Source organism: Schistocerca serialis, chromosome 7, assembly GCF_023864345.2.
Source record: "Schistocerca serialis cubense isolate TAMUIC-IGC-003099 chromosome 7, iqSchSeri2.2, whole genome shotgun sequence".
Classification (NCBI taxonomy): domain Eukaryota; kingdom Metazoa; phylum Arthropoda; class Insecta; order Orthoptera; family Acrididae; genus Schistocerca; species Schistocerca serialis.
This window is the reverse complement of record NC_064644.1, coordinates 138,429,117-138,454,801: the sequence shown is the minus strand read 5'-3', so window position 1 is coordinate 138,454,801 and position 25,685 is coordinate 138,429,117. Positions and strand designations below refer to the sequence as shown.

Below are 25,685 nucleotides of genomic sequence, written 5' to 3'. Positions count from 1 at the left end.
TCTGGTTCCCGAGTACTGGAAAGGTGGCTGTCAGCTCAAGATTCTGTAAGTGTTCACGGATTCTAGTTTCATCATTTCCAAGAGTAAAGTTGTGGGTTATTCTGTTGGATGATAAGTACTTAAGACTCAAAGTGAAGTGGTTAAATATTGAGAGGAACAAACAGTTTAAACTCGTTAATGACAAAAACCCTAAGCTCTAATTTTGGTGTTAAATCTTAAGGGAACTGACAGTGTTGCTCACTGCTGAGATTGTTGATTTCAAATTGAAGTTATCTTCTTGTTACGTACGTAATAGGCTTGAGGAATATTGGCCTGTTGACCTGTAGTAAGTCATTTACAGTCCGTAATTTGCCTTGATTCAGTACTGGTCGTGCGTCTTGTAACTTGAAAAGTGTTAGGTTCCAGGTCATTTTGGAAAAGTTGCTATATTTCAGGTTCAAATTTGAAGTCGTTAATTCCAAATGACTATTTTCCATGTTCATGCAGTTTTGGTGCAAAACTTTTTATCATCTTTATTGTCTTTAAACGTCCTGTGCTCTGCTGTTGGGGCTAAATGTGCTACTGTTCGGCGTTGAGCAAACATTTGTAGTATTTATTTAATCGTATGGCTAGGGCCCCCCTCCCGGCAGACCGTTTGCCGAGTGCCGGTCTTTCAATTTGACGCCACTTCGGCAACAAGCAGTCAATTAGGATGAAAGGATTATGACGAGGACAACACAACACCCAGTGCCTGGACGAGAAAATTCCCCAACCCAGCCGGAAATCTAACCAGGGACCAGAGGATTGATAGTCCGTCACGCTGACCATTCAGATACCGGGGGCGGACATACCATTGTAGTGGTACTTACTGTCTAGTTGCGTGCACTAATGACTGTTTTGTCTTAGGTTGAAGGTAACACAGAGGGTGGCCACTTCGCAGTTATGAAGCTATATGCATTGGCTTAATTTATATATATATATATGTGTAGCAAGTACCTCGAAGTGATTAAAGAAATCTTGCTAGTTTTGGTGAGAACGTATGTGACTTAGTGCCACCAATCAGTAATGTTAATTTTTTTGATTTATTTGATTAAAACGGTCCACGATATGAAATCACGATGTAAATAATCGTGTTGAAATCTCTAAGTACCAAACCATGTTCCTTAAATGACGTTGATAAATGTTTTGTAAGTCTATCGTCTAGTGGCTTTCCACTCAAAGATCACTGCATCCAAGCTACCACGCTCTGAAGATTTTAAAAGGGTCGTTAGCTCCAAAGTAATTCCATCTGCTTCATCAATCCCAACAGAACACCCCCGCCCCCCCCTCCCTCCGGGTTCCTAACAGAAACCAGAATAGAGATATGCAGACAACATCCGCGCTCCACATTCATTACGATCCTTAAATGCAACTATACTAATTGCTTATTCAACAAATACAAGCACCAGGGTGTTGGTATACCATTAGATATCTCTTGTGTTATACCCAATCTCCTTGGACTGAACTACCAACTGTTCTTTTTGCTTTTCAGAATGAAGACCTGCAGGCAGCGCTCAACGCGCTGATAACCAGCTCTGAAGAGGACAGGCTGCGCTTTGCACCTCTGTAAGTACTCACATTCCACGTAATAGGCTTTTCTTGGTGCAGCCTGCAAGATTTTTTTGTGGCAACGTACACCTTTACACTCAATTCAATGACAGGTATCTACTGTAAACTAACAGATGCGTCACCCTTCAATACATAGGGATTAAGTAACAATTCTCCATTAACGAAACACGTTATCACCGAATTCCAGATCTGCGAATTAAAATTTGAAGTACCATAACATTCTCTCTACTTTCCGCTGAATTCGTTGCGACAGACATCTCTACCATACGACGACCTCCTCCTGCATAATCCATAGCGTTTGACAGTCGGAAACGACGATGTGCTATCATTGTAAACGATTTTGTGCGTTTGTAGTACCTGCTAGTAAAATACCAATACAGCGTCAGTCACCATAGTCAGTTGCTACTCGTGGCGACGAAGGGAGTCTTGTTACTACCTCAGGTGGATATCAACTTAATACAGCACGAAAACTTTGCGAACTAACTCCATGAATGTGTTCGCGTTACACTGCGTTCCTAATCCTGCCCAAATATTTCTCTTAAAAGCGGAGTATGAGATGGTTTGATAATCCCTGACAAATTAAAAATCACGCAACCTTGAGTTTCATGGGCAGTGCTCTCGCCAACTGAGCTACTGAAGCACCACCTTCGGTCTGCCCTGCAGCGTCGCTTCATCCGCTACCTCTCTGAAACTTTTCCAACTACACAGAAACTCTGCTGTATATCTTGCATGACATAAGGGAGCTTGAATCAGTTCTCGTTGTTGATGAAGAGAGAGCGGTAGTACCATTAGTGCACTGTAATGGAAGCGACACGAGACCAATTTGAGACTAGAAACTTAAGTTTTTCACTTCTGCGTGTGACTTTCGAGTGAAGTTACAGGAACGTACCTATTTACTGGCCTGAACTTGTCCGGTTTTATGCCTCCAAAACAGTTTTTGAGGGAAGTTTTAATTTTCTGTTTTCATTAACGTCCTGTTTTCATCTCAAGAAATCTATTGCGGAAGGACTCGTTTGCTACTGGAAGCGTACAGACTATATGCTCTGTCTGAAGCAACATGTGGAGACTCGTTTCTGCTATTGAAAGACGATGTGACAAAATATGTCCTGATCGGTGTGATGTGTCATGTGCTGCTACAGCCGAGACTGACAGTGAATGCTGAACGCTACGAAACACAGTTACTCAGTTTGAATTGTGCACTTAAACACAAACGCCCGCAATGTATTCAAAGGATTGTCAAACCATATGATGTAAACGGAGTAAAGGAAACAAAAGGACCATCGATGGGATTTCTTATCCCACCAGCCATGTTCAACGTACATCGCCCCTTCCGAATACTATTTGTTTCACTCATTGCACCATAAACTTTAATACAGTATTTCGTATCTCTCAGCGATCTCGAAAATTATCCCGATGAGTGGATCACCTCAAAAGAGGTTGCATTTTTTATCGAAGGATCCCCTTTTTACGTGAAAACTGGGACAGGATTTACCTGCTGAAGGTCATTACTTTCAGTAAATTATCTGAAACAGTCGTTTTAAGAAATGAAAATTGGTCTTCTGTCCATCAAACAATGCGAATTTATTCAATTACTCAGAATCGTAATAAAAGGGCAATTCTAAATAATGGTTCAGTCTCGGCCTAGGGAATCGTGTCTTGAGTGAATTCCACGCAGTAGAGGACAACATGCCCTTTTAAAATTTCCTGGAATATTTATTCTGGAACAGTCTCAAAACTATGACTAAGTTTTCTCTGCGTAACATCTTTACTTCCAAGACTTCTAATTCAGCAGGGGCTGCATGAGAGTTTCTGTGAAGCTGGTTAGGTTGGAGAAAGTTTGTAGCAGAAGTTGTAACGGAGGGCAGTGTGTCGTACATGAATGACGCATTCAGTACGACCACTGTCCCAGAAAGACAAGTTCTGCGTTCGTGTCCACATCTGGCCCACGGTTTTAATCTAAGACCTGAATGTTTCACATTAATGTAATATAATATCAAGTGAAACATCAAAAACTTACTGTGAAAGTAGAGTGGTAATCCCAGTACGAAGCCTTTATTACTAAAAACAGTATCATAAAAAACTGGCTACTACTCTTCGTCATTCCTGCACTGTGATAACTGTGACAATGTGATGTACTGAGGAGTGGTAGGGAGAGAGTTAAAAGTGGTGGTCTGAAACACTACATTGCAAAGTGCTTTGTAATCTGTTATAAAACTGGAAATGAACGTTAGCGAGAATTTGAGACGTGGTGTTTAGCAGATGATGCGGAGAAACAAATGCTCTGATTAGTTAATAATTGAGTGTCTCTGTAGAAACCACGATGAGAGAAATAAATGGGAGAAGGTTAAAAATAAGAACAAGGACGGGCAAATATTTTCTGAAACGATTTGTTTAAAAGTAAGAAATAAAAGACTAAAGAAAAATTTGACGTACCTTTCCAGGGCGCTCGAAATCAAGTGCTGCAAATGAGGCACATGTTTTATTTCTTACTTCTAGACAAATTATTTTCCAAAACATTTGACCGGTTGTTCAGATTTATGTCGGATAATGAGGTATACGGTTCTTGGCGGTATAAAAAATTGAAGCTTCTAAGTCTACACAATCTAAAGATACGGTCAATTAATTCGCTTATTTAGATACGGGCAAAATTCACTCATTAGAACCCCAGGGTATTTCCCACTGACCTATAACCGTAAAATTTGACGAGCTGCAAGGTTTCACAGTGCACAGAAAATTGTTAATTGTAATTATATGACACCAAAAACTTATTTCCAGGATGGAGTAATGACCGTATTAAGAAAAGAATAGTAGCTGCTCACCACATAGCGGAGATGCCGAGTAGCGCATAGAAGCAACAAAAAGACTGTCAGAAAAGCTTTCGACCAAACAGGCCATCATTAGAATAGGCAAAACACACATACATACACACACACACACACACACACACACACACACACACACACACACACGCACGCACGCACGCACGCACGCACGGACACACACAAAATACTCTCTGGCTGCTAAGGCCCGACTATGAACAACAATGTATATTGGGAGAAGCAAAGTAGGTGTTGGGGTAAGGAAAAGGCAGGGGCGGGGAGGGGGATGGATAGCCGGATGGGAATGCGGGACAGTGTATTGCTGACCTCCATTTGTTCAGATATCGCCAGTCCTTCACCCTCACCAACATAGTCCTGCAAACGCATGCCAATAAGGCCCAAACCTCCACGCAAAACCTCCTCCCCACCTGTAAAATTCTTCTGCCACGCAATCACAAACTACTGGGTCCCATATGAAACACTGAAACAGTTACCTCCCGCGAACTAGATTATTATGCACAACGCCACCTCAAAACACTCTCTGTCCTGTCCACTTCCTTCTTCCACATTGGACTACCGCTATCCACCACCTCTACATCAATCTACAAATCTCTGGCACAGCCACCCATAGCTGAAAAATTCTGCCTTGTAGATCTACTACGTTTACCCCACGAACTCCCTGCCTTCACCATATAGAGTGCAGACCCTAAGCGGATCAGAAAACCTTTAGCCTCACAGAAGTGTCCGTTCTTCCCAGAGCCCTCACTTTTTACCCCACCACCTAATTCAGTCATGCAGGTCTTGTTAAAGACCTTCTTTTCATCTCCAGGTCCCTAAACCGAAAACTTTTCGCCACTAACCTTGCCAATCGCACTCAACCAAAGACCAATGTTGAAACCTGCCTGACACGGTTCACTGTACCATCCAACCATGATCCAATCCCCCCTTCCCCCCCCCTCCCCACCAATGCCTTCAAATCACTCTCTGTTAGTTTTCCAGAATTTCTTAACATCAGGCCTTACCTCACCGTCATTCCCTCATTCCCTAAATCCATCAACATGAAAGCAAACATTAGATCTGTAGGAAGGACAGCAATTAAGCACCTAAAACTGATCCCAATTTTATAAGCCTACCTTCTGCCAAAGGTCCACTACTGTTGTTTCAAACTAATTGCCAATCAGTTGTCAGTTTCATTCAGCCACAAACCCTGTCACAGTGACCCCATTCCGGAAATCCAGCAAGATCTCCAGCCTCTTCTGAAATCTTTAGCCCCATCCCAGAGCCTCTCACTGGAGTCCATTTCTCCCCTCATCCTAACCATTCACGCGATTTCCTCTACATTCTTCATAGTCCATAAACCCAGCCACCCAGGTTGCATCTTTGTGGCTAATTACTGTGCCTCCATTGAGATAATCTCTGGTCTCATAGACCAACACCTTCAGCCTGTTATCTGCAACCTACTTCCCTATACAAAAGATATCAACCATTTCTTCCACCAACTCTATACAGCACCTGTTCTTTTACTTCATAGTGCCCTGCTAATGACTACTTATCCATCCCCCTAACGACAGTAGTCGCCATGACCATCTACATCCTCGTCCTTAATTACTTCTCCTTTTAAAGGGTCATTTACAAATATGTCCAGGATATGGGTATGGACTGTCACATCGCACCATCCTATGTCAACCTCTTCTTGGATCATCTAGAGGAATCGTCTCTTGCTCATAATCCCAAGCCCAAGTCCTGATTCACTGATGACATGTTCATGATCAGGGTCAAGGGCGAGGACCCCTCTCCTCATTCGTCCTGAACCTCAACACCATCTCCTAAACCTGCTACACTTGGTCCTCCCAACAAGCCACATTCCACAGTGTTGACCTCCATCTAAAGATTGTTACATCAGTACATCTCCTGTTGTGGTTGGCAGGAGAGCCAACACTGTGTTACTAGAGGAGGCCGAAATGCATACGTTTTAGCTCATGCAGGTGGCGTGAGGTCTGGAACAGGACAAGGAAATTAGAATTTAGAAAAACGGACGTAGCTGGTGGCATACTTAACTTTAATCCATTAATGATGAACATCACTCTTGACGGTACATGATTCACAATATCAATAGTAACTGAATATGGCGGCTTGCTAGGTCGTAGCAAATGATGTAGCTCAAGGCTATGCTAAACTATCGTCTCGGCAAATGAGAGCGTATTTGGTCAGTGAACATCGCTAGCAAAGTCGGTTGTACAACTGGGGCGAGTGCTAGACCGCCGTGTGGCGGCGCTCGGTCTGCAATCACTGATAGTGGCGACACGCGGGTCCGACGTATACTACCGTACCGCGGCCGATTTAAAGGCTACCACCTAGCAAATGTGGTGTCTGGCAGTGACACCACATTCCTCCCACGCAAATCGGCGTACGGTTGTGTTATAAGGCTTCCGCCCGCCGTGGGGAGGACCCCACGTTGACGTATGCGACGAGGTGGGGAGCCTAACAACAGGTGAGGCTGTGCCTCCCACAACCTGCCATTCGGACCGCGGGGAGCTAGGAAATTCCTGAAAACCTGCTCCAGGGTGCTCGTCAACGTGCGGTGTATGCGCCCGTAGAGAGACAGGAGGGGCCGAAGGGTCGACCTCCATCGGGCCAGGGCACCCGACGGGCGAAGACGACATACGGTCCGGAGCGGGCAAGAGTTCCATGTCGGAGGACAAATGGTCACGGGGAGCGATCGGCGGCGCGTGACCCAGGGAGGCGCCCGGCGGCTGCAGCGAAGCGTCAACTGCGAGCGTCGCCGGCGGGAGAACAGGCGGCGGCGTCGGCGGCGCGTCGCCATGGGGCAAAATGGAAGGCTGCATCGGTAACACCTGCGGCTGAGGCGAGCCAGTAGATGGGTCCCCAGGGCGTTAACCAGACGGCACCGCCGCTGAAAGCAGACGGGGAGCGGCAGATCCCGTGCGACGACAGAGGCCCAGCTGATTGAGATGCCGATGCACCTCACCAGAGGCCCCTAAAACCAGATACATAGAGCGGCCGAGGCAGCGAAGAATGCGCCCTTCGAGCCAACGCCATGAACCTCGATAGTGGCCATAGTAGACAACGTCGCCTGGAGCAAAAGCAGGTGTCTGCCGCTGCACAGGAACCTGATGCGGCGGATGTAGCAAAGACATCAAGGTTCGATGATGACGACCATGGAGCAACTCAGCCGGCGACCGACCATCTCGGGGCTGAGAGCGATACGAGGACAAAAAGAACAATAACGCGTCCTCCCGAGAATGCGACTCTTTCAACTTCAACATCTGTTACTTGAAAATCCCGACCAATCGTTCAGCGGCACCGTTTGACTGTGGCGAAAACGGCGCGAACGTCAGATGTTGAATACCATTGGTCTTGCAGAATGACTGAAATTCTGCGGACATGAATTGTGGGCCATTGTCGGAGACAATAGTCTGTGGAAGACCTTCAATGCAAAAGATAGCAAATAACGCTTGGATAGTGGCAGATGACGTCGTGGAAGACATCCGGACAACAAAAGGAAAATTACTGGATGAATATCCACAACCACCCATCGAGCATTCCAGAATGGACCAGCAAAATCGATGTGTAAGCGTTCCCAAGGGGAAGTGGCTTTCGGCCATGCAAAGAATTTCCGCGGTGGTGCTGATTGTTGTTTGACACACACCATGCAAGAAGAGCACATATCCGTAATCGCGGCATCGATTCCGAACCAAGTACAGTGCTGACGAGCAAGTTGTTTCGGTCTCACTGTACCCCAATGTCCTTGGTGGAGAAGATGTAAGACAGATGACTGTAACGAACGTGGGACCACGACCATGGACTTATCATTATCAGAACGCAACAGCAAAACACCACGTCGAACAAAAAGTCTCTCCTTGTGAGCAAAAAATCGGCGAACCAACGGATCCCCGATCCGTGACTTTCACAAGGGCCATTTCGTAGCAACCAAAAGCAGAATGGTAGCAAGGACAGGGTCGGGAGCTGTGGCTGTAGCTACACGACGAAAATCAATCGGAAACGATTCGACCACGTAATCGGTTTCCGCATCAATGAACATGCAAGCAAGTTCGGAGGAATCGATTGCCCTATCCTCAGCAACAGGCAAGCGGGACAACGCATCGGCGTTTCCGTGCTTAGCAGTAGACCGATACAAGATATCGTAGCGGTACTGCGAGAGGAAAATAGACCAGCGAATGAATTTCTGCTCTGGACGTGGAGGTACAGGCTTGGTCGGATGAAAAAGCGATGTCAAAGGTTTGTGGTCTGTGATTATGGTAAAGTGACGACCATACAAGAAATCATGAAACTTTGTAACACCAAATACGAGAGCCAATGCTTCTTTCTCGATCTGTGAATAATTTCTTTACGCAGACGAGAGCAATTTGGACGCAAAGGCAATAGGGCGATCGTGCGATCCATCTTTGTGCGCAAGCACAGTACCGATCCCGAAATCCGATGCATCCACCATCAACAAATGGGGCTTCTGGGGATCGAATGGCGTAAGGCAAGTAATGGAAAGCAACGCCGATTTCAACTGGCGAAAGGCGCTTTCGCATTCCGTCGTCCAGACGAACGGAACGCCTTTACGGCGTAAGCGATGAAGTGGAGCTGAAATGGAAGAGGCATTTGGCACATATCTGTTATAGTAATTTATTTTTCCCAGCACACTCTGTAGCTGCTTCAAATTCTGCGGCGCCAGCCGAAGTGGCCGTGCGGTTAAAGGCGCTGCAGTCTGGAACCGCAAGACCGCTACGGTCGCAGGTTCGAATCCTGCCTCGGGCATGGATATTTGTGATGTCCTTAGGTTAGTTAGGTTTAACTAGTTCTAAGTTCTAGGGGACTAATGACCTCAGCAGTTGAGTCCCATAGTGCTCAGAGCCAGCCAAATTCTGCGGCGAAGGCAAGTCTTGTATGTCATGAAGGTGCGTGGGACCGGGGTGTATGCCTTGGGCATTGAGGACATGTCCCAGTTACGGCAAATCACAAGCAAAAAACACATATTTGTCCTTCCGCAAGCGAAGACCATTTTGTCGCAAGACCTGAAATAATGTTCTGAGATTGGCCAAATGTTCTTCTTCCGTCTTTCCGGAGATCAGAATATCGTCCAGATAGTTTGCTGCAGTATGGACCGACCCACAAACAGTTTGTAGATATTGCTGAAACAATGCAGGGCGGATGCACACCCGAATGGCAGTCGTTTGAATTGATACAACCCAAGATGCGTGTTAACCACCAAAACGCACTGGGATTCTTCGTCCACCGGTATTTGCAAGTACGCATCTGCTAGGTCGAACTTTAAAAAATATTTACCCAGGCACAGTTTGTCAAAAAGATCTTCTGGGCGGGGTGAAGGAAAAAGTTTCAATCACTAGTTGTGGATTCACTGTTGCCTTGAAGTCCACACAGAGTCTCAATTTTCCGGAAGGTTTTGGCCAAATTACTAAAGGTGATGCTCAGAGAGAAGCCTGCACACGTTCAATTACACCTTATGATTCCAAATCATGTAATGTTTTTGCGACCTCATCACGCAATGCGTGGGGAACATTGCGCGCTCTGAAAAATTTCGGTTGCGCGTTTACTATCAGTTCCAAATGTGCTTTATAGTTCTTAGCGCAACCGAAGCCCGGTGCAAAAATGTCTGCAAATTCTTCACATAGACGAGAAACACTGTCTGAAGGCACATTCTGGTTCACTGAGAGGACCTGATTCACTATAGACAAGTTAAACAACTGAAATAAATCGAAACCAAACAAGTTCACTGCAGAAGAAGAACGAAGGACGTAAAATGACACAAGTTTTGTGTGTCCTTAGTATGTTGCAAGAAGGCTGCACTGTCCTAACACAGGGATATCTTGACCTGCGGCACGCAACGGAGGTGTGCCCAGCTGTTTGTACATGTCTTGATTGATCAGTGAAACTGCAGCTCCGGTATCGAGATGGAATGGTATCACTTTGCCGTTAATGTCCAAGTCTACAAAAAGTTTATTGTCCTGCTGACGACAAGAGCGACTGTCTCGTGCAATGTGAACTGACACTGGTACAAAATCACTTGCGACTTGACGGGATTTCTGGCGATGTCGACGCACACTATTTGTGGGACGAACACAGTCACTGTTAGAGAGAGTGGCACTGGGCAGAGTGGAATGAACTACATGAATTTCAATGGGTGAAGTTTCGCGAGCCTGAGTATCCTTGGTTCGATTCCGATTCCGGCGTGAAGCAAAGGGCCTGGAATGGTTTTGAGCTTCCGATCGAGTTTTTCTGGCAAACACTCTGAACATGTGCTTTTTTATTACAGAAAAAGCAAATAGCTTGGCGTGACGGGCAAGTCTCACGCGAATGTCTAGTAACGCTTCGCAGGCATGATTTGAGCACTGCATTTGCTTGCCGGGGCGGCACATGTGGCTGACAGCCTGGGGGCAGCGGCGCGGCTGGGCGCGAGGACTGTTTACTGTTCCATGCAGCTCGCCCAGCGGGCCGGTTAACCTGACACACTGGTGGCGAAGTTTCAAATGATTGAGCAAAGTCAAGTGTGTCCTGCCGATCCAATATGTCCATCACTTGTTGAAGGGAGGGATTGACTAGTTTCAAAATCTGTTCCCTTATACGAACATCAGAAACGTTCTGTGCAATTGCATTACGTACCATAGTATCTGAATAAGGGAGTCTACATTGATACTCAAAAGCACAATCCCTAGTATGGCCTTGCAAGGTTACAACCCACTCCTGATTAGTCTGACCTACCGTACGTTTTGTACGAAAGAAGGTATACCGTTTCGCAACTACATTGACTGATTCTTTGAAATATGCATCTAATGAAGACAAAATTTCTTCGTAGGACAGAGTTGCTACGTCACGTCAGGGAAATAATTTGACTATCACACAGTACGTGTTCACCCCGACTGATGATAACAAAAAAGGCTGCCGCTCGTTACCTTGAATTCTGTAGGCGACGAGATGGAATCCAAATTGGCGTGACCACTCCATCCATCTTCCCAGTGCAGCATCAAAAGGTCGAAAAGTTGGTGCAACTGCGTGTTGTGGCTGCATTAGCGGTGGAGCTACTGCTGCCACATCGTTTTGCATCATACGTTGACCCTGGACGAGCTGTCCAAGGGCTTCCAGTAAGGCCTGCGTCTGCTGATTCTGTAAGCGATAAAATTCGGACAGTACATTTGGAGATTGTGGCGAAGCCGTTACACAAATAAATCTGGGCAATATCGATAAGAACGCGGTTTTGCCTCGTCGCCATTGTTGTGGTAGGCAGGAGAGCCAACACCGTGTTACTAGAGGAGGCCGAAATGCACGCGTTTTAGCTCACGCAGGCTGGCGTGAGGTCTGGAACAGGACGAGGAAATTAGGATTTAGAAAAACGGATGTAGCTGGTGGCATACGTAACTATCATCCATTAATGATGAACGTCGCTCTTGATGGTACATGATTCACAATATCAATAGTAACTGAATATGGCGCCTTGCTAGGTCGTAGCAAATGACGTAGCTGAAGGCTATGCTAAACTATCGTCTCGGCAAATGAGAGCGTATTTCGTCAGTGAACCATCGCTAGCAAAGTCGGTTATACAACTGGGCCGAGTGCTAGGAAGTCTCTCTAGACCTGCCGTGGGGCGGCGCTCGGTTTGCAATCACTGATAGTGGCGACACGCGGGTCCGACGTATACTACCAAACCACGGCAGATTTAAAGGCTACCACCTAGCAAGTGTCGTCTCTGGCGGTGACACCACATCTCCCATATCAAATCTACGAACCACTATCAATATCTCCACTTTGACAGCTGACACCCATTCCATAGAAAGCTACCTGTCCATACAGCCGAGTGGCCATTGGCTGTCACATCTTTAGTGACCAGTAGTCGCTCTGAAAATATGTCGAGGGTTTCACTGAGGCCTTCAGAGACAGTAATTATCATACAAACCTTGCACAAAAACAGATTTCCCATCCCTTATCTCTTGTCACAGCCAAATATTCCAGCAAGAGCGTAAGCATCTTAAGATGTTCTGGCAGATATGAGGCACTAATTTGGTAGTTTCTCACCTTAAATCTGCGATCGTTCGTACATTTCCGACGATATGTATATGGGTGCTTGCTGGGAGTTCCGTTCAACATTATTTCCACAGAAATTCCCAGCTCTTTACCATTCCATCCACATCTAGACTCATATACGTACTCAATATATCGTTTTGTTTCATTCACACAATGCAGCTGCCAATCTATGTTCAGTGTTGTACACGGGATGCATACTGGGATGGAGCGCCTAAGCATTCCGCAAAATCATGGTGGCAATAATGCACGTTACACAATATAGTAGCATACACGCCTCACATATATCAATTAAATTAAATAATTACTGATAATGTCGATATAGCGCACATTCGTTAATATTAGAACAGTCTACATCTACAGATTATATACTCCGTGAATCACTATCCAGTCCGCGAAAACTGGTTGAGGACCAACCGATGTGATCGTTACCCGAGAGGTTTCTTTTCCTGGAATTCATATATTTAGTACGGGGAAACACGAAGCAACAATCCTGAATGTCTGAAAACACCTCCCCTGATAAGCCCAAACATTATGACACCTGGTGGCTTTGTATGATGAATAGTGGCGTTGAGGGCACGTGACGCGGTAACAAAAGTATGTAATTGGGGCAGACACAGACGGGGGATCACCTAGCGAACATATGAGCTCCGCAGCAGACCACCCATACATGTTCATTTACTGATCCAACAAAATCGTAAGTTACGATTACAGTGGGCGCGGGACCATTGGAATTTGACCGTCGATTAATGGAACGTTTCAGATCTTCGGGTGAATCACTTTTGGTCCAGTAAGTAGATGGTCCTCTCCCCGAACACCGTAAACAGTCTCGAAACGTGCAGCGCGCTATGGACGCAGGCTGGTGTGGACAGTATTATGCGAAGAGAGACATTTCTGGCGCTTGCATGGGACCGGCGTCAGTAATCGAAGACAAGCTGACCGTTAGAACCACCTGCATCCCTTTATGCTGGATGTGTTCCCCGACGGAGGTGTCGTTCGTCAGCAGTATAATTGTCCGTGTATCGGAGCCAGAATCGTGCTACAGTGTTTTGAAGAGCATGGTAGTGAACTCTCGTTGATGTCTCGGCAACGCGTGATGTAAATCCAGTGGAACCCATCTCGGTCGCTATCGGACACCACCACTACGTATGCAAATCAAATACCCATTATTTATGCAAATGGTATGAACTGTTCGTAGACACATAATGCCCCCTCCACAAACCTACCTACAAACTATCGGATCCCTGATATGCATTATATGTGATGTATTTCTTTCCAAAGACAAACAAACAAACTGTTAAGCAGGTGGTCAAAATGTTTTTTTCCTCATAAACGTATTTCTTAACCTTATTCCCCACACCATAATGCCTGATTGAGAGTGGGACCCCATATTTTGACTTAATTTTCGTTTGCGCTAGAAGTAAAATTCAAGCCAGTTTTTTCAAAGTTTTTTTATGGTCACGTAATAAACTGGAAATCCAGCAGAGAAAAGATTTCTCAGAAAATGAAGCTCATCAAAATGGTATCCTTTCGCGATCATTCTCTACACCTGTAGTGGTTGTTTAAAAACGTACTTTAAGGATATGAAAAGGCTAAATGTCCCTGTTCAAGAGGGACCTACATTCGCTGTGGATAGAAAAATTCCATACACTTACATGAATGTGTTTTATGCTGGAGTTCCAAATGCTTTAATTCATGTAAAGTCAGAAGGATCACTTCGATGCTAAATATTCTAGAAATTAATGATAAAACAAATGAACTGTATAATTTGTTGAAGACATATCGTTATTATGAAAACTATTAACACAGCATCACGTAATTTATTATTATTTAACGATAGTTCTGCTGTCGACATTCTACTTCAAGGGATGCAATTTCTGCACTGTAGCCATAATTACGTAGAAATGTTGTATCAAAATAGAATTTCCCCCTGAGATAAATAAAACACATTCTACAGCTTTTTAACTGCCAGCAAAAAATACCCGCAATTTTAATGTACACAGTGGCATTGGTGTTGTGCCAATATATGTAAACTAATGATTATCGAAATGGACAGATGAAAATGATTCTGGATTGTGATACTCGCGACAAAACTCCGTTTCGAGAACTGTCATGTGTGAAAGAGTAGGCACTATACGCTGCTCCATTGTTAATAGTGGTGTTTCCTCACCCGCGAACATATTCGGCGCAACTTGGTACGTTGTTTGGAAAAATTCTTACATCAAAATGCACAATTAAATCTACTTCAGTCAGTCGAATTTGCTACTTTCTTAATTTCATCAAAACTCTCAGTTCTTAACACGTGAGGTAATTCTGTAACTCGCACAGTTCTAGCTGATACTTGTCGCTGAGGCTGATGGGAGCGACAGTAAATGGGAAATTGCTTTACGGTCCTTCTACCAGCCACTGTGCCTAGTGTCAGCTAGGACTGCGCGAATAGCACATATTTGATGTTCTTTCCTGTAGTGCGTCGAAACTGATGTGTGCGTGAATGGAGGGCACATCTGGCAGTATCGGGTCATTACCGGCCTCTCGTCGGCTCACGCCACCTTCAGGGGTGGGGGCAAAGGGTAGTATGGTGCAGTTCTCGTTTCTCCGTCAGGTAGCCGCATCGTAGTTAAGCGATTTGGTATTGTATCGCACGTTCGGGATACGTGTACACTTTACTTCTAACGGGTGATGTAACGCAGCATCACTCGGCGTCATCAATAAATGCAACAAGCTGTAACACATACTCGCTACGGCATCTGTGACTATTACGCTTCGACTCACATAACGCAACCATACACACACTTAAAGTTTATCTTTTATTCTGGGTCAATCATTAGCATTACCCCAGAAATGAATTAAAAGTAACGCTATTTCCCCAGTTCTATACACGGTTTTGGGAGTTAAGGTAAATTTCGATGCTGGTGCCGCGCGGGATTAGCCGAGCGGTCTCAGGCGCTGCAGCCATGGACTGTGCGGCTGGTCCCGGCGGAGGTTCGAGTCCTCCCTCGGGCATGTGTTTGTGTGTGTGTGTGTTTGTCATTAGGATAATTTAGGTTAAGTAGTGTCTAAGCTTAGGGACTGATGGCATTAGCAGTTAAGTCCCATAAGATTTCACACACATTCGAACATTCGAACAGTCGATGCTGGTAAACCGTTATCATTTACTCTCAACTGGGACACCCTCTACCTAACTTGCACATCGCCTAATATGTTGAAAAAAAAACCATTCTACTCCTTAGAGCAAATAACAAAAGATGAACAAAATAGCACGTAATAGAGTAAAATTTAATTATTACTGTATCACAAGGCTATGTAAAGATTTCAAAAAACATTCTGAATCTTCATTTGATAACAGAGTATCAGATCAAGAAATTTCTTATCTCTCAAATGAAGTAAATGTTATGGCCAGCTATTTGTCGTTACGAACTTTAGGTACTTTGTGATACTTGCCACTAAATGTCATTAGCCTACTTCAGCAAGCCTGATGAGGTCTGCTTACTAAATATTATAGTGATAACAAAAATAAAGGATTGCCATTTGAAATGTAGAAACCGAAATCGGTGTTTAATGAATAACTATCAATATTAGTGACATGCATATGAGGAGAACCGTCGTCCTCCAGTTTGTACGCTAGTGTTCAGTACTTACAGGCAAGAAACGAGAGCAATTTTTTGTTAACAGTGTGTCGTAAGTATTACGAACAGAGATAAAGGTCAATCAAAAAAGTCGTTGTATGTAAAACAGTACAAAAACGTAATTAGAAAATATGTGAAAGTGAAAAACCAACTTCAATACCTCTGGATTACTTGTTAACAGCTATACAGATCCCGAAATTCTGATTCATGGGGAAACCTTACCATTATTTACGTTCAGTGCTCAATAAATCGCTTTAATTTTTCTGTATTTCCAATTAGGTTCCCTTTAGGACACTAGCGTCTTTCAACAGTGAATATACTGATCAGCGTGAATAGATTAGTACTTAACAGCAGACACAGTAGACAGGAACATCTCCAGTCTACCTCTAACAGTGACTTCCCTCTAACGTAAATGTCGGACGTAGCGTGCATAACAACGTACCGAGGATACAATACGACAAAACCAATGACAATGCACACTAACAATGGGGAAACCGTTTGAGTCACCGGATACGTCGGTGCACGCCGATGGTGGATATTAATAGAGCGAAAGCTTTAGCAAGTGGCTTGCTTAGGACAGTCGGCAGACTGAGTACAGTGGATTAAATGCTCGTTAGGAAAAGATTTATGTTGAATATACTGGTACACAACAGAGCTGGGCCAAAAATGTAGATGCAACACAAGAAATGCACGGTTGCGCATAAATACAGATGGTGGCCAAGCGCGCATGTTGCGTTCTTGTATTTGGCCACGAACGGCACTTGTGCAGTTTCCTCAATGTGCTGTATGTATCGGTCGTGGTCAGAAAAGTGTTCTGTGTATATATGAATGCATTGTGTAGGACCTAAGTGAATTCGAACGAGGGCTCATTGTTAGTGCCCAGTATCAAAGATTTATACTGCACACAGGGAAAGTGGAAAAAATATCATCCGTTAAATCACAAGACAGACGAATACGTGTGTTGAGTGATTGTGATTAACGGTCGTTGAAGAAAACGGTCGTTACGAAAAATAACAGTACAATAGTTCCAAAAGTCAGTGGAGAACTGAATGCTGACCTCGAGAACCCTGTCAACACCAAAACAACAAGACAGGAGCTCCGTCATTTGGGAATTGCAGAACGACCTGGATTTCCAAAATCACTCTTCAGTGATGCCGTAATAGGAAATCGTCGTGGCGGAGCCATAAAATCTAGACTATGGAGCAGTGGATGAAAGCAGTTTAGTCGGATGGGCCTGTTTCGCACTTTTTATGAGTTCTGCCTGAGTTAATGTCCAAAGAGTCGAACATAGTGGTGGTTAGGTGGTGATTTGGGAAGCCACATCGTGGTATTTCCTGGGCCCCACGGTCACTCTGGAAGGTCGATTATTGCCAGGGACTATGTGACCATTCTACAATCGTGGTAGAATGTTCGTTTCCCAACGGCGATGTTATGCTCCAAGAAGACAGGGAACATGTTCATACAGTTTGCATCGAGCAGGACTAGACCTGAGCTTGCCAATACTCGGCAGGAAAAATTATATAACATTCCATTGAAAACAGTACGCTGGCCGGTGTGGCCATGCGGTTCTAGGCGCTACAGTCTGGAGCCAAACGACCGATACGGTCGCAGGTTCGAATCCTGCCTCGGGATGTGTGTGATGTCCTTAGGTTAGTTAGGTTTAATTAATTCTAAGCTCTAGGCGACTGATGACTTCAGAAGTCGCATAGTGCTCAGACTCATTTTGAAAACACGACGGAACATATATTTATCCATTCCGAGACCACAAGATTGTATTTTGGCTGACAAAGGGTTTCCTACATCGTATTAGGCATGGTAATGTGTTGTACGTTTGGAGTTTTCGTATTTTTTTCCCATCTCCGTATGTTATTGTGCTATCCCAGCTAACCAGATTGGGAATCACCATGGCCTGCTTTTCTTTTAATCAGTTATTCACTGCTGGGAAGAGGACAGGCTGCCGTAGAACTATGTTTTCTTCTGCAGGATACCCTAGTAGGTATGGAGCACGAGCTATTCTCAACTGGGAATAGCAGAAAGGGATACCGAGTTCCAGCATTCACCAAGTAATCTACAACGAACATTTGATAATTATATAATTTAATGATCCGTGTTATCTAACGTTCCATATTTTACAGACAAAGTGTCAATTCAGAAGAATAATTGTGACTGAATGAATGCAAGCAAGGTTCGATACATAGGTCAGGGATATGACGTCATAAATACTAATAAGCATGAAACAATGCCGCATCACGCGTGACCTTTAAATTTAGTAACTAGAGATAGTAATACCATTCGTGATACATATTCGCAGACAGCATCCTCATACATCGCTGAATGTACACACCAAATTAAATCATTGTACAACAAATAGGGCAGAAGAAATGACGTCATAAATATTCAGTTAGGTGAAAATGGAACTGCAGAGTAAAATTTGTTATAGATACTGGTGAATAATGTGTACAAGTAAGTGTGAAATACGTTAAATTAATGTTTAATGTATGTGACAAGTGGCTTCGTGGCGAAAGCCACAGGTAAAAATCTCTTCGTAAACCCCAGTGTCGACTGCAACCAAACTTGGTACACACATTACTTACTACCTGGAAAGAAATTTAGGTAGCTAGATACATGTTTCACAGATCATTTGAAAGTTTCTTTTATAGAAATGATGTGGGACTAGTAGGTTAGCAGGTTACGTATTCATATGTAGTGTTACCACTAACGAACACATTATTACTTCTAGTCCTACTAAGGCAAATGATTTTTTTACGATGTCCACTAGTTTTAAGCAGAAATTCGTCAATAGAATAGTATAAGTTGTACAGGAGAAATGGTTTTATATTATAATTAAAACTTGCTTCACCACCTGTCAGACGTTTAATGTTCTTGGGAAAAGATCAAAAATTGTCGTCGCTACATGTTGGACTCCTTTCTGAGCCACTGACAGGTTTCACAATGAGTAATAAAGGTCATTTATCCCTCTAGTGTTGTAGGTGTGGATGGAATTCATCATCGAATATTTGTGTTACGTCGGCGCAGTTAAAAAGCCTAGCTGCTTGAAGAGGTACATACGTGAGATAAGTCGGTGAACGTCACATATCATTCTTACAACACGTTTTGTGCAATAATTACTTTCTCTGTGAGAAGTTATTCCAGAAACTTATTCAGTGAGACATTATTGAGTATAAATATGAAATACATGTCAGGAGGCCGATAGGTTTGTTTCCAAGATTAGCAGTTATACGAAACCGTAAAACAGAAAAAATAAATTATTTGAGAAGCTTAGTATTCTGTTTCTTCCCGTTCAAGTTTTCCATCAACATGCAAACTAAAAATTTGGAGTGTTCTACCCTATCTATTGAGTTGCTCTTGTGCTACATCAGTTGTTGGCGTGACTGTTTATTGTACAAAACTGGATGTAATGCGGTTTTCAAAATTTAAGGGGCATACATTTTCAAAGGACCACTTAATAATTCCTTGGAAATTATTATTTACCAACTATTCTGTTGCTTTCTCTCAAATGGGATTTATTATAACACTAGCATCGTCTGCTATGTTAGCTATTACGCTTGTTGAATGGTAAGTGAAAGGCCATTAATATAGGTAGGGACTAGGAGGGACTTAGAATAGAACCCCCTGGGACCCCCCCCCCCCCTGTGATTTTTTTCCCAGTCACTAAGATTTTCTACCATTCCGACATTGCCTAAATTATTTAGCACAAGCTTTTGCGCTATGTTTGTTAAGTATGATTTAAACGAGCTGTGAATAAAGCCAGAAATTCTTATAACCGGTGTTTTTAAAAGCGTAACATGATGTACACAATAAATCGCCAAGGTAAGATCACAAAAAGTACAAACTGGCCATGTATTGTTATTTAAGGCGTGTACTGTTTCATGAGTAACTGTATATGATTCTCTGTCAAGTAACCCTTCTGGAATGGAAACTACGATTGTGAAGTAAACTGTTTCCAATTAACTGTGCAGCTACTCTGGGTATATTACTTTTTCAATGTTCTGAAAAATATTACTAAGGACATTGCTTATTAAGTTGGAACAAATTTTTCTGGATTTTGTTTGAAACTCCATCAGTTCTAAAAAGCCTTCGTTGTTCATAATTTTTATAATTGTATTAATTTCAGTGAAGAATGCTAGAGTTACTTGTGGTTGCGTAATGGCTTGTGGAATAATATTTTTAATATATTCTCCTGCTTCTTCAACTGAACCACATAATCCCATATTTGGTGCTACCTTTACAAAGTGATTGTTAAACGTAAATGCCGCTTGTGAATCATCAGTCAGTACATTGTAATTTAGTTTAATTGTTATGGTATGACTGGCTGTCCGGTCTCCTGTTTGACAATGTGCCAAATAATTTCCGTCTTATTACCTGTGTTACTTGTTTCTGTTAGGACACGTACACTTCTGGACACTTTAAAGACTTTCCCTAACACATTACAGTGTTCTTCCGTACTGTTAAGTAATGTCAGATCCTTACTTACTCTGGCTTCACATAAATTTCCCTCTTCCTCTTACTTTAGATTTTAAATCCCTTTACTATCCACAGCTTACTTTTTTTCAATACCACTTTTGAATAATTTATTAGGGAAACAGCTTTAAAAAACTCTCACAACGTATTATCGAATGTATTTAATTTATCATTATCATCTGTTTCCACATACACGTCATCCCACATCACCACTAGAGAGGACTCGAGAGAGAACTCGAGGCGATGGATTTTGAGGGGTGGGGGGGTGGAAGGGGATGTTGGAAATGATCAGAGGGGGAAGAATCACATAAACAGAGGGGTGAGTGACAGTTGTACAGAGACAAGGATAGGAGGAAGTGGATAGAGATAGGAGAGATGGAGGTGGGCGGAAACAGAGGGAAATCGAATCTGGACTGATTGAAAATAGTATTAAATATATACCTGTGCAACACTGGGTGCTGAGCTAGTCACTCCATAAAACCCCATCCTGTTCAAAACTTTATCTGGGTGTTTTTTCTGCCATCTCCTACTCCCTTCCTCTGTTTGGTAACAGACATGTTTTATTTCTGATGTTTTCAGCGCAGCAATAGTTTCTTTATCCCCACCACGCTAATCCAAATATACTGGGTGGTTATGATTAAACTTTCCCTGTTTAACACGTTATAAAATGTAAACTAATAACCGTTTGAGTACCAAACTTGGTAGCGTTAATATCCAGACAACGGCGTGCATGATTTCCACGCGTCACAGTGCCACTGTCCAGCACCAGGTGCCTTGACCAGTCATCATGACATCATGATTCATAGACTCACACACCTGACCAGTCGCAGTTCGCTTGTTGGCGTGTCAACATGAGCTTCGACAAAAGGAGCAGGGCATTCATTATTGGTAAAGCACTGTTATCAAAACAACAACAATGCTGCAGCTGCACTTTGAAATTATCGCCGGCTGAAAAAATTACAGAACTGGATGTCACTCCAGGAAGAGGACGACGACCAGTTGCACCACAAATGGTTGATGAAGTCACTGTTGCTATGGCAGACAACGCATCGCGCAGTCCCTGATCGTCAGGCAGTGTGCGTGCCATCATGACAGTTAAACAGCCCGTGGTCTACTCTATAGAAAATGCTTTGAACCATTCTCATATGGTATCCGTACAAGATCCATATTGTACAGCAGCTTGCGCTACAGGACGCACAACGACGTTTTGACTTCGCTCTCCACTTTCTTTTAAGGATTTAAGTTGACTAGGGCTGGCCCTTGACCGTCCTATAGACAGATGAAGCTAATTTTTTCTGACGGAAGAGGTGAACTCAAGAACTGCCGAGTGTCCCGATCATCACCTCCAGTCACTGTGCATGAAGTTCCTCTGTATGGTGAACGTGTCACCCTATGGTGTGGCTTCACTGCTACGTTCATCATTGGCCCATTATTTTTGGAACAGGTTAGCGCTCAGGAACCAAAGTCATGCTGTGTGACTGGCCAGCGTTACTGCGATATGCTTCGACAGCATGTCATTATAGGAGAGAGCCGCATTGAACTCAATAGTTTTCTTGCAAGATGGACCCTACCGCAAACCGCTCGTGAAGTTTATCTGCTTCCCGAAACACATTTTTAAAACATCGAATTATCCTTCGATCATTTCCAAATGCTTGGCCGGCACTATCACCTGATCATCTTTCCTGAGACACAATTGTGCAGCTGCCTTCAGGTAGAGGAACATTCACACATGTGCCTATATGAAGCGCAGCATGTGAAGAGAGGGAGCCAGCATACCTACGGACATGCTTCATTCTGCTGTGCAGAATGCAATTCTCCGCTTTCAGACTCTCATGGACACTGCTGGGTGCCATATATAAAGCCTTTTGGAGCAGCAATGGTACCGGTATTGTTGCAATCTGTTGTGACCGCGACCGTAACGGAGTGGCTCATGCACGAACAAACAAACGGAAAGGACGGACACGAAACAACGACGGGCTATGGAGAAAGACCTTACGACGGCCACACGCAAGACGCAACGGAGTGACTGAGACAACCAAACGAATCAACGACGTCCACGATTAACGAGATCAAAGTACGATAAACACGCAGTCTCGTCGATACGATGAGTCGAGACTCACGCAACGATTAGACGCGGTGGCAGAGCCATTTGTTTTCCTTTATTGTATTTCAATTCCCCATCGCTGCGGGCTGACAGCAGCATATGCGCTGCTCTTCAGCCGAAAGACATAGAACAAACAATAGAAGACATTAAAAAATAACAAAGGAGAGAATATGGTGAACATAGATATAAAAAAGGGGGAACATCATGGAAGGCATTAGACAAAAAACGGAGTGACTGTAAAATGGAGATATAAAAACTGTTTAAAAGTAGCACACACAAAAAGCCACACACTGCGACAATTAAAAGAACACAAGGCATAGTATGACTGTAGCATAAAAGGTATCGGCGGATGGCGTAGCACATAACAAACACTGACAGCGAACCTCAAGGCAGTGCACAATTAAAATCACACCTCTTGACGCACAGGAGAAACAGCACTAAACACAACACTGATGTGGAACACTGACGGTGATCAAAACGGTGGATCTGCCAGGTGCAAGGAGATGAGGGAGAACGGAAGAAGGGAGGAAGGGAGGAAGTGGAAGAGATGGCGGAGATGAGCGGGGGGCGCGCTGAAGAGGGCCAGGTAGGAAGGGATGTGGGAAGGAAAGAGGCAAGTATGGGGTGTAGGGTCTCAGGGGAGGGGGGCAAAAGGAGGAAAATCCGATCTGGGAGAACGAGGGAAGAGGAAAAAGGGGGCCCCGGGGAGGGGGGGGGGGGACAAGGCCAGGTTATAGTTGGAAGGATGGTTAGATGTCACGGCGAAGTTTGTCAGCCAGGAGGAAGAGGCGTTGGAAATTGCCCTGATGAAGGAGATGGAGGGTGTGGAGGTGGAGAGGGGAGGGATACAGCGATAGAGGGGCGGCAACCGGTGGGGGGTGGAGAGGAAGGAGGAAACCAGAGGGTGGGGGGGGATCAAGCCTGCAGACAATGTAAAGGATGCGGAGATGTTATAGAAACAGGAGGAGGTGGGGGAAGGGCATCAGTTCATACAGGAGCCGTGTGGGGGAAGGATGGCGGATACGGTAGGCAAGGCAGAGCACATGGCGTTCAAGGATTTGGAGGGCCTTGTAAAAGTGGGTGGGGATGGAGATCCAGGCAATGCTGGCATAACAGAGGATGGGACGAATGAGGGATTTGTAGGTATGGAAGATGGTAGAAGGATGCAATTCCCATGTCCGGCCAGACAGGAGTTTCAGATGGCGGTGGCGGGAATGGGCTTTCTGCTGGACGGTATGGAGATGAGGGGTCCAGGTGAGGTGTAGGTAGAGGGTGAGGCCAAGGTAGTTCCAGGTGGGGGTGAGCTGGATGGGACGACCATAGAGGGTGAGGTAGAAATCATGGAGGCGAAAGGAGCGAGTGGTGCGACGTATGATGATTGCCTGGGTTTTGGAGGGGTTGAGATGGAGGAACCACTGGTTACACCAAGTGGTGAACTGGTTAAGGTGGGTTTGGAGGGTACGTTGAGACTGTTGAAGGGTAGGATAGAGACCCAGGAAGGTGGTGTCATCAGCATACTGGAGAAGGTGGACTGGTGGGTGTGGCTTGGGCATATCAGCCGTATACAAGAGATAAAGGAGAGGGGAGAGGACAGAACCCTGGGGGATGCCAGCCATGGGATACAAGATACGGGAGTTGGTGTTGTGGAGGGTGACATAGGAAGGACGGTGCGAGAGGAAGGAAGCGACCAGACGGACAAAATTGATAGGCATGGCGTAGGTTTGGAGTTTAAAGAGGAGACCGGGCTGCCATACATGTTCATAGGCATTTCGGAGGTCAAGGGAGGCAGAGCGAGAGGCCGGCTTTTACATACTCCATCGGGGGGCGCCGCTATTGACTGCTGGAATCGCGTGTTCCACTGTGGCGCCCCCACACTACATGCAGGCCAGTACGCACGAACCGCCACAGCTCACGGCGCGATGATGCAGAGACCTCTAGGGGTCTTGAACGTCCGTGACGTCTGGTTGGGATTCAAATTCCGCGGCGCGCGGTACCAGAGGTACGTAACGGTGTGATGTACCGTAGCAGCATATTATAAATGTTTCAACTGAATTTATTCTGCATTATTTCTCTTCTCCTTGTCCTTGACACTTATGCTAGCAAGTTTGCCACTCGTACAGTAATTAGTTTGCGAGTTATAACGTGTTAAATAGGGAAAGTTTAATTATAACCACCCGGTATTACATCCACTGTGACTTCAAAAGCATTGTGGTCTTTTGGTTCTTTCACTAATTTAATACGATTGTTGAAATGCATAACTTTTACCCCATACCACAGTTTCCGGCTGTCTGTACAGAGCTGTAGACTTCTTTGCATTTAGGTTACGTTCTGATTTATCGGTATCTGACGTGCCTTGTTTGGGACCACGTCCGCCTCTACATCCAATTCGTTTTACCTCTGCTCGATTGCATGTACCAGGAGGAGAATGCAACATATGACACATCTGGCAGTGTATGTGCGTGATTCGAGGAGCTCCAGGTCGTGTGTACTGTTCTGCCGTGGTCGCACACGCAGGAAAAGAAATCCACTACTGTACATTTACCCTACTGATGATAAATAGCTAGAAACATTATGTACTGTAAAATATCTAGGAACGATTATTCGCCGGCCACGGTGGTTTCGTGGTTCTAGGTGCTCAGTCCGGAACCGCGCGACTGCTACGGTCGCAGGTTCGAATCCTGCCTCGGGCATGGATGTGTGTGATGTCCTTAGGTTAGTAGTTCTAAGTTCTGGGGACTGATGACCACAGATGTTAAGTCCCATAGTGCTCAGAGCCATTTGAACCATTTGAACGGTTACCCAGGAAAACCTCAAATTGAATGACTACGTACGAGGGCTGTTCAGAAAATAAGGTCCAATAGCTCGTGAAAAGGAAACACAATGAAACTTCGATGGAATTTTACGTATATGTGTTGGGCTGTGCCTGTAATGTGACTGTCGATATCGTCACGTCGCTCTTTTCATTTTTATGCACACAGTGAGCATGTAAAGACGTCTTTATGC

At 44.5% G+C, this 25,685-nt stretch overlaps 1 protein-coding gene across 1 annotated transcript in view; it reads left to right on the top strand.

Annotated features, from left to right (window-relative positions):
- LOC126412934 (head-specific guanylate cyclase-like) overlaps positions 1-25,685 on the top strand; it is a gene marked incomplete at its 5' end in the record, with an annotated part of 516,083 nt that overhangs the window by 197,016 nt on the left and 293,382 nt on the right. The window contains one exon of the mRNA XM_050082825.1: positions 1,511-1,584. Within this exon, the coding sequence (XP_049938782.1) occupies positions 1,511-1,584 (74 nt within the window). The remainder of the gene's footprint in view (positions 1-1,510; positions 1,585-25,685) is intronic.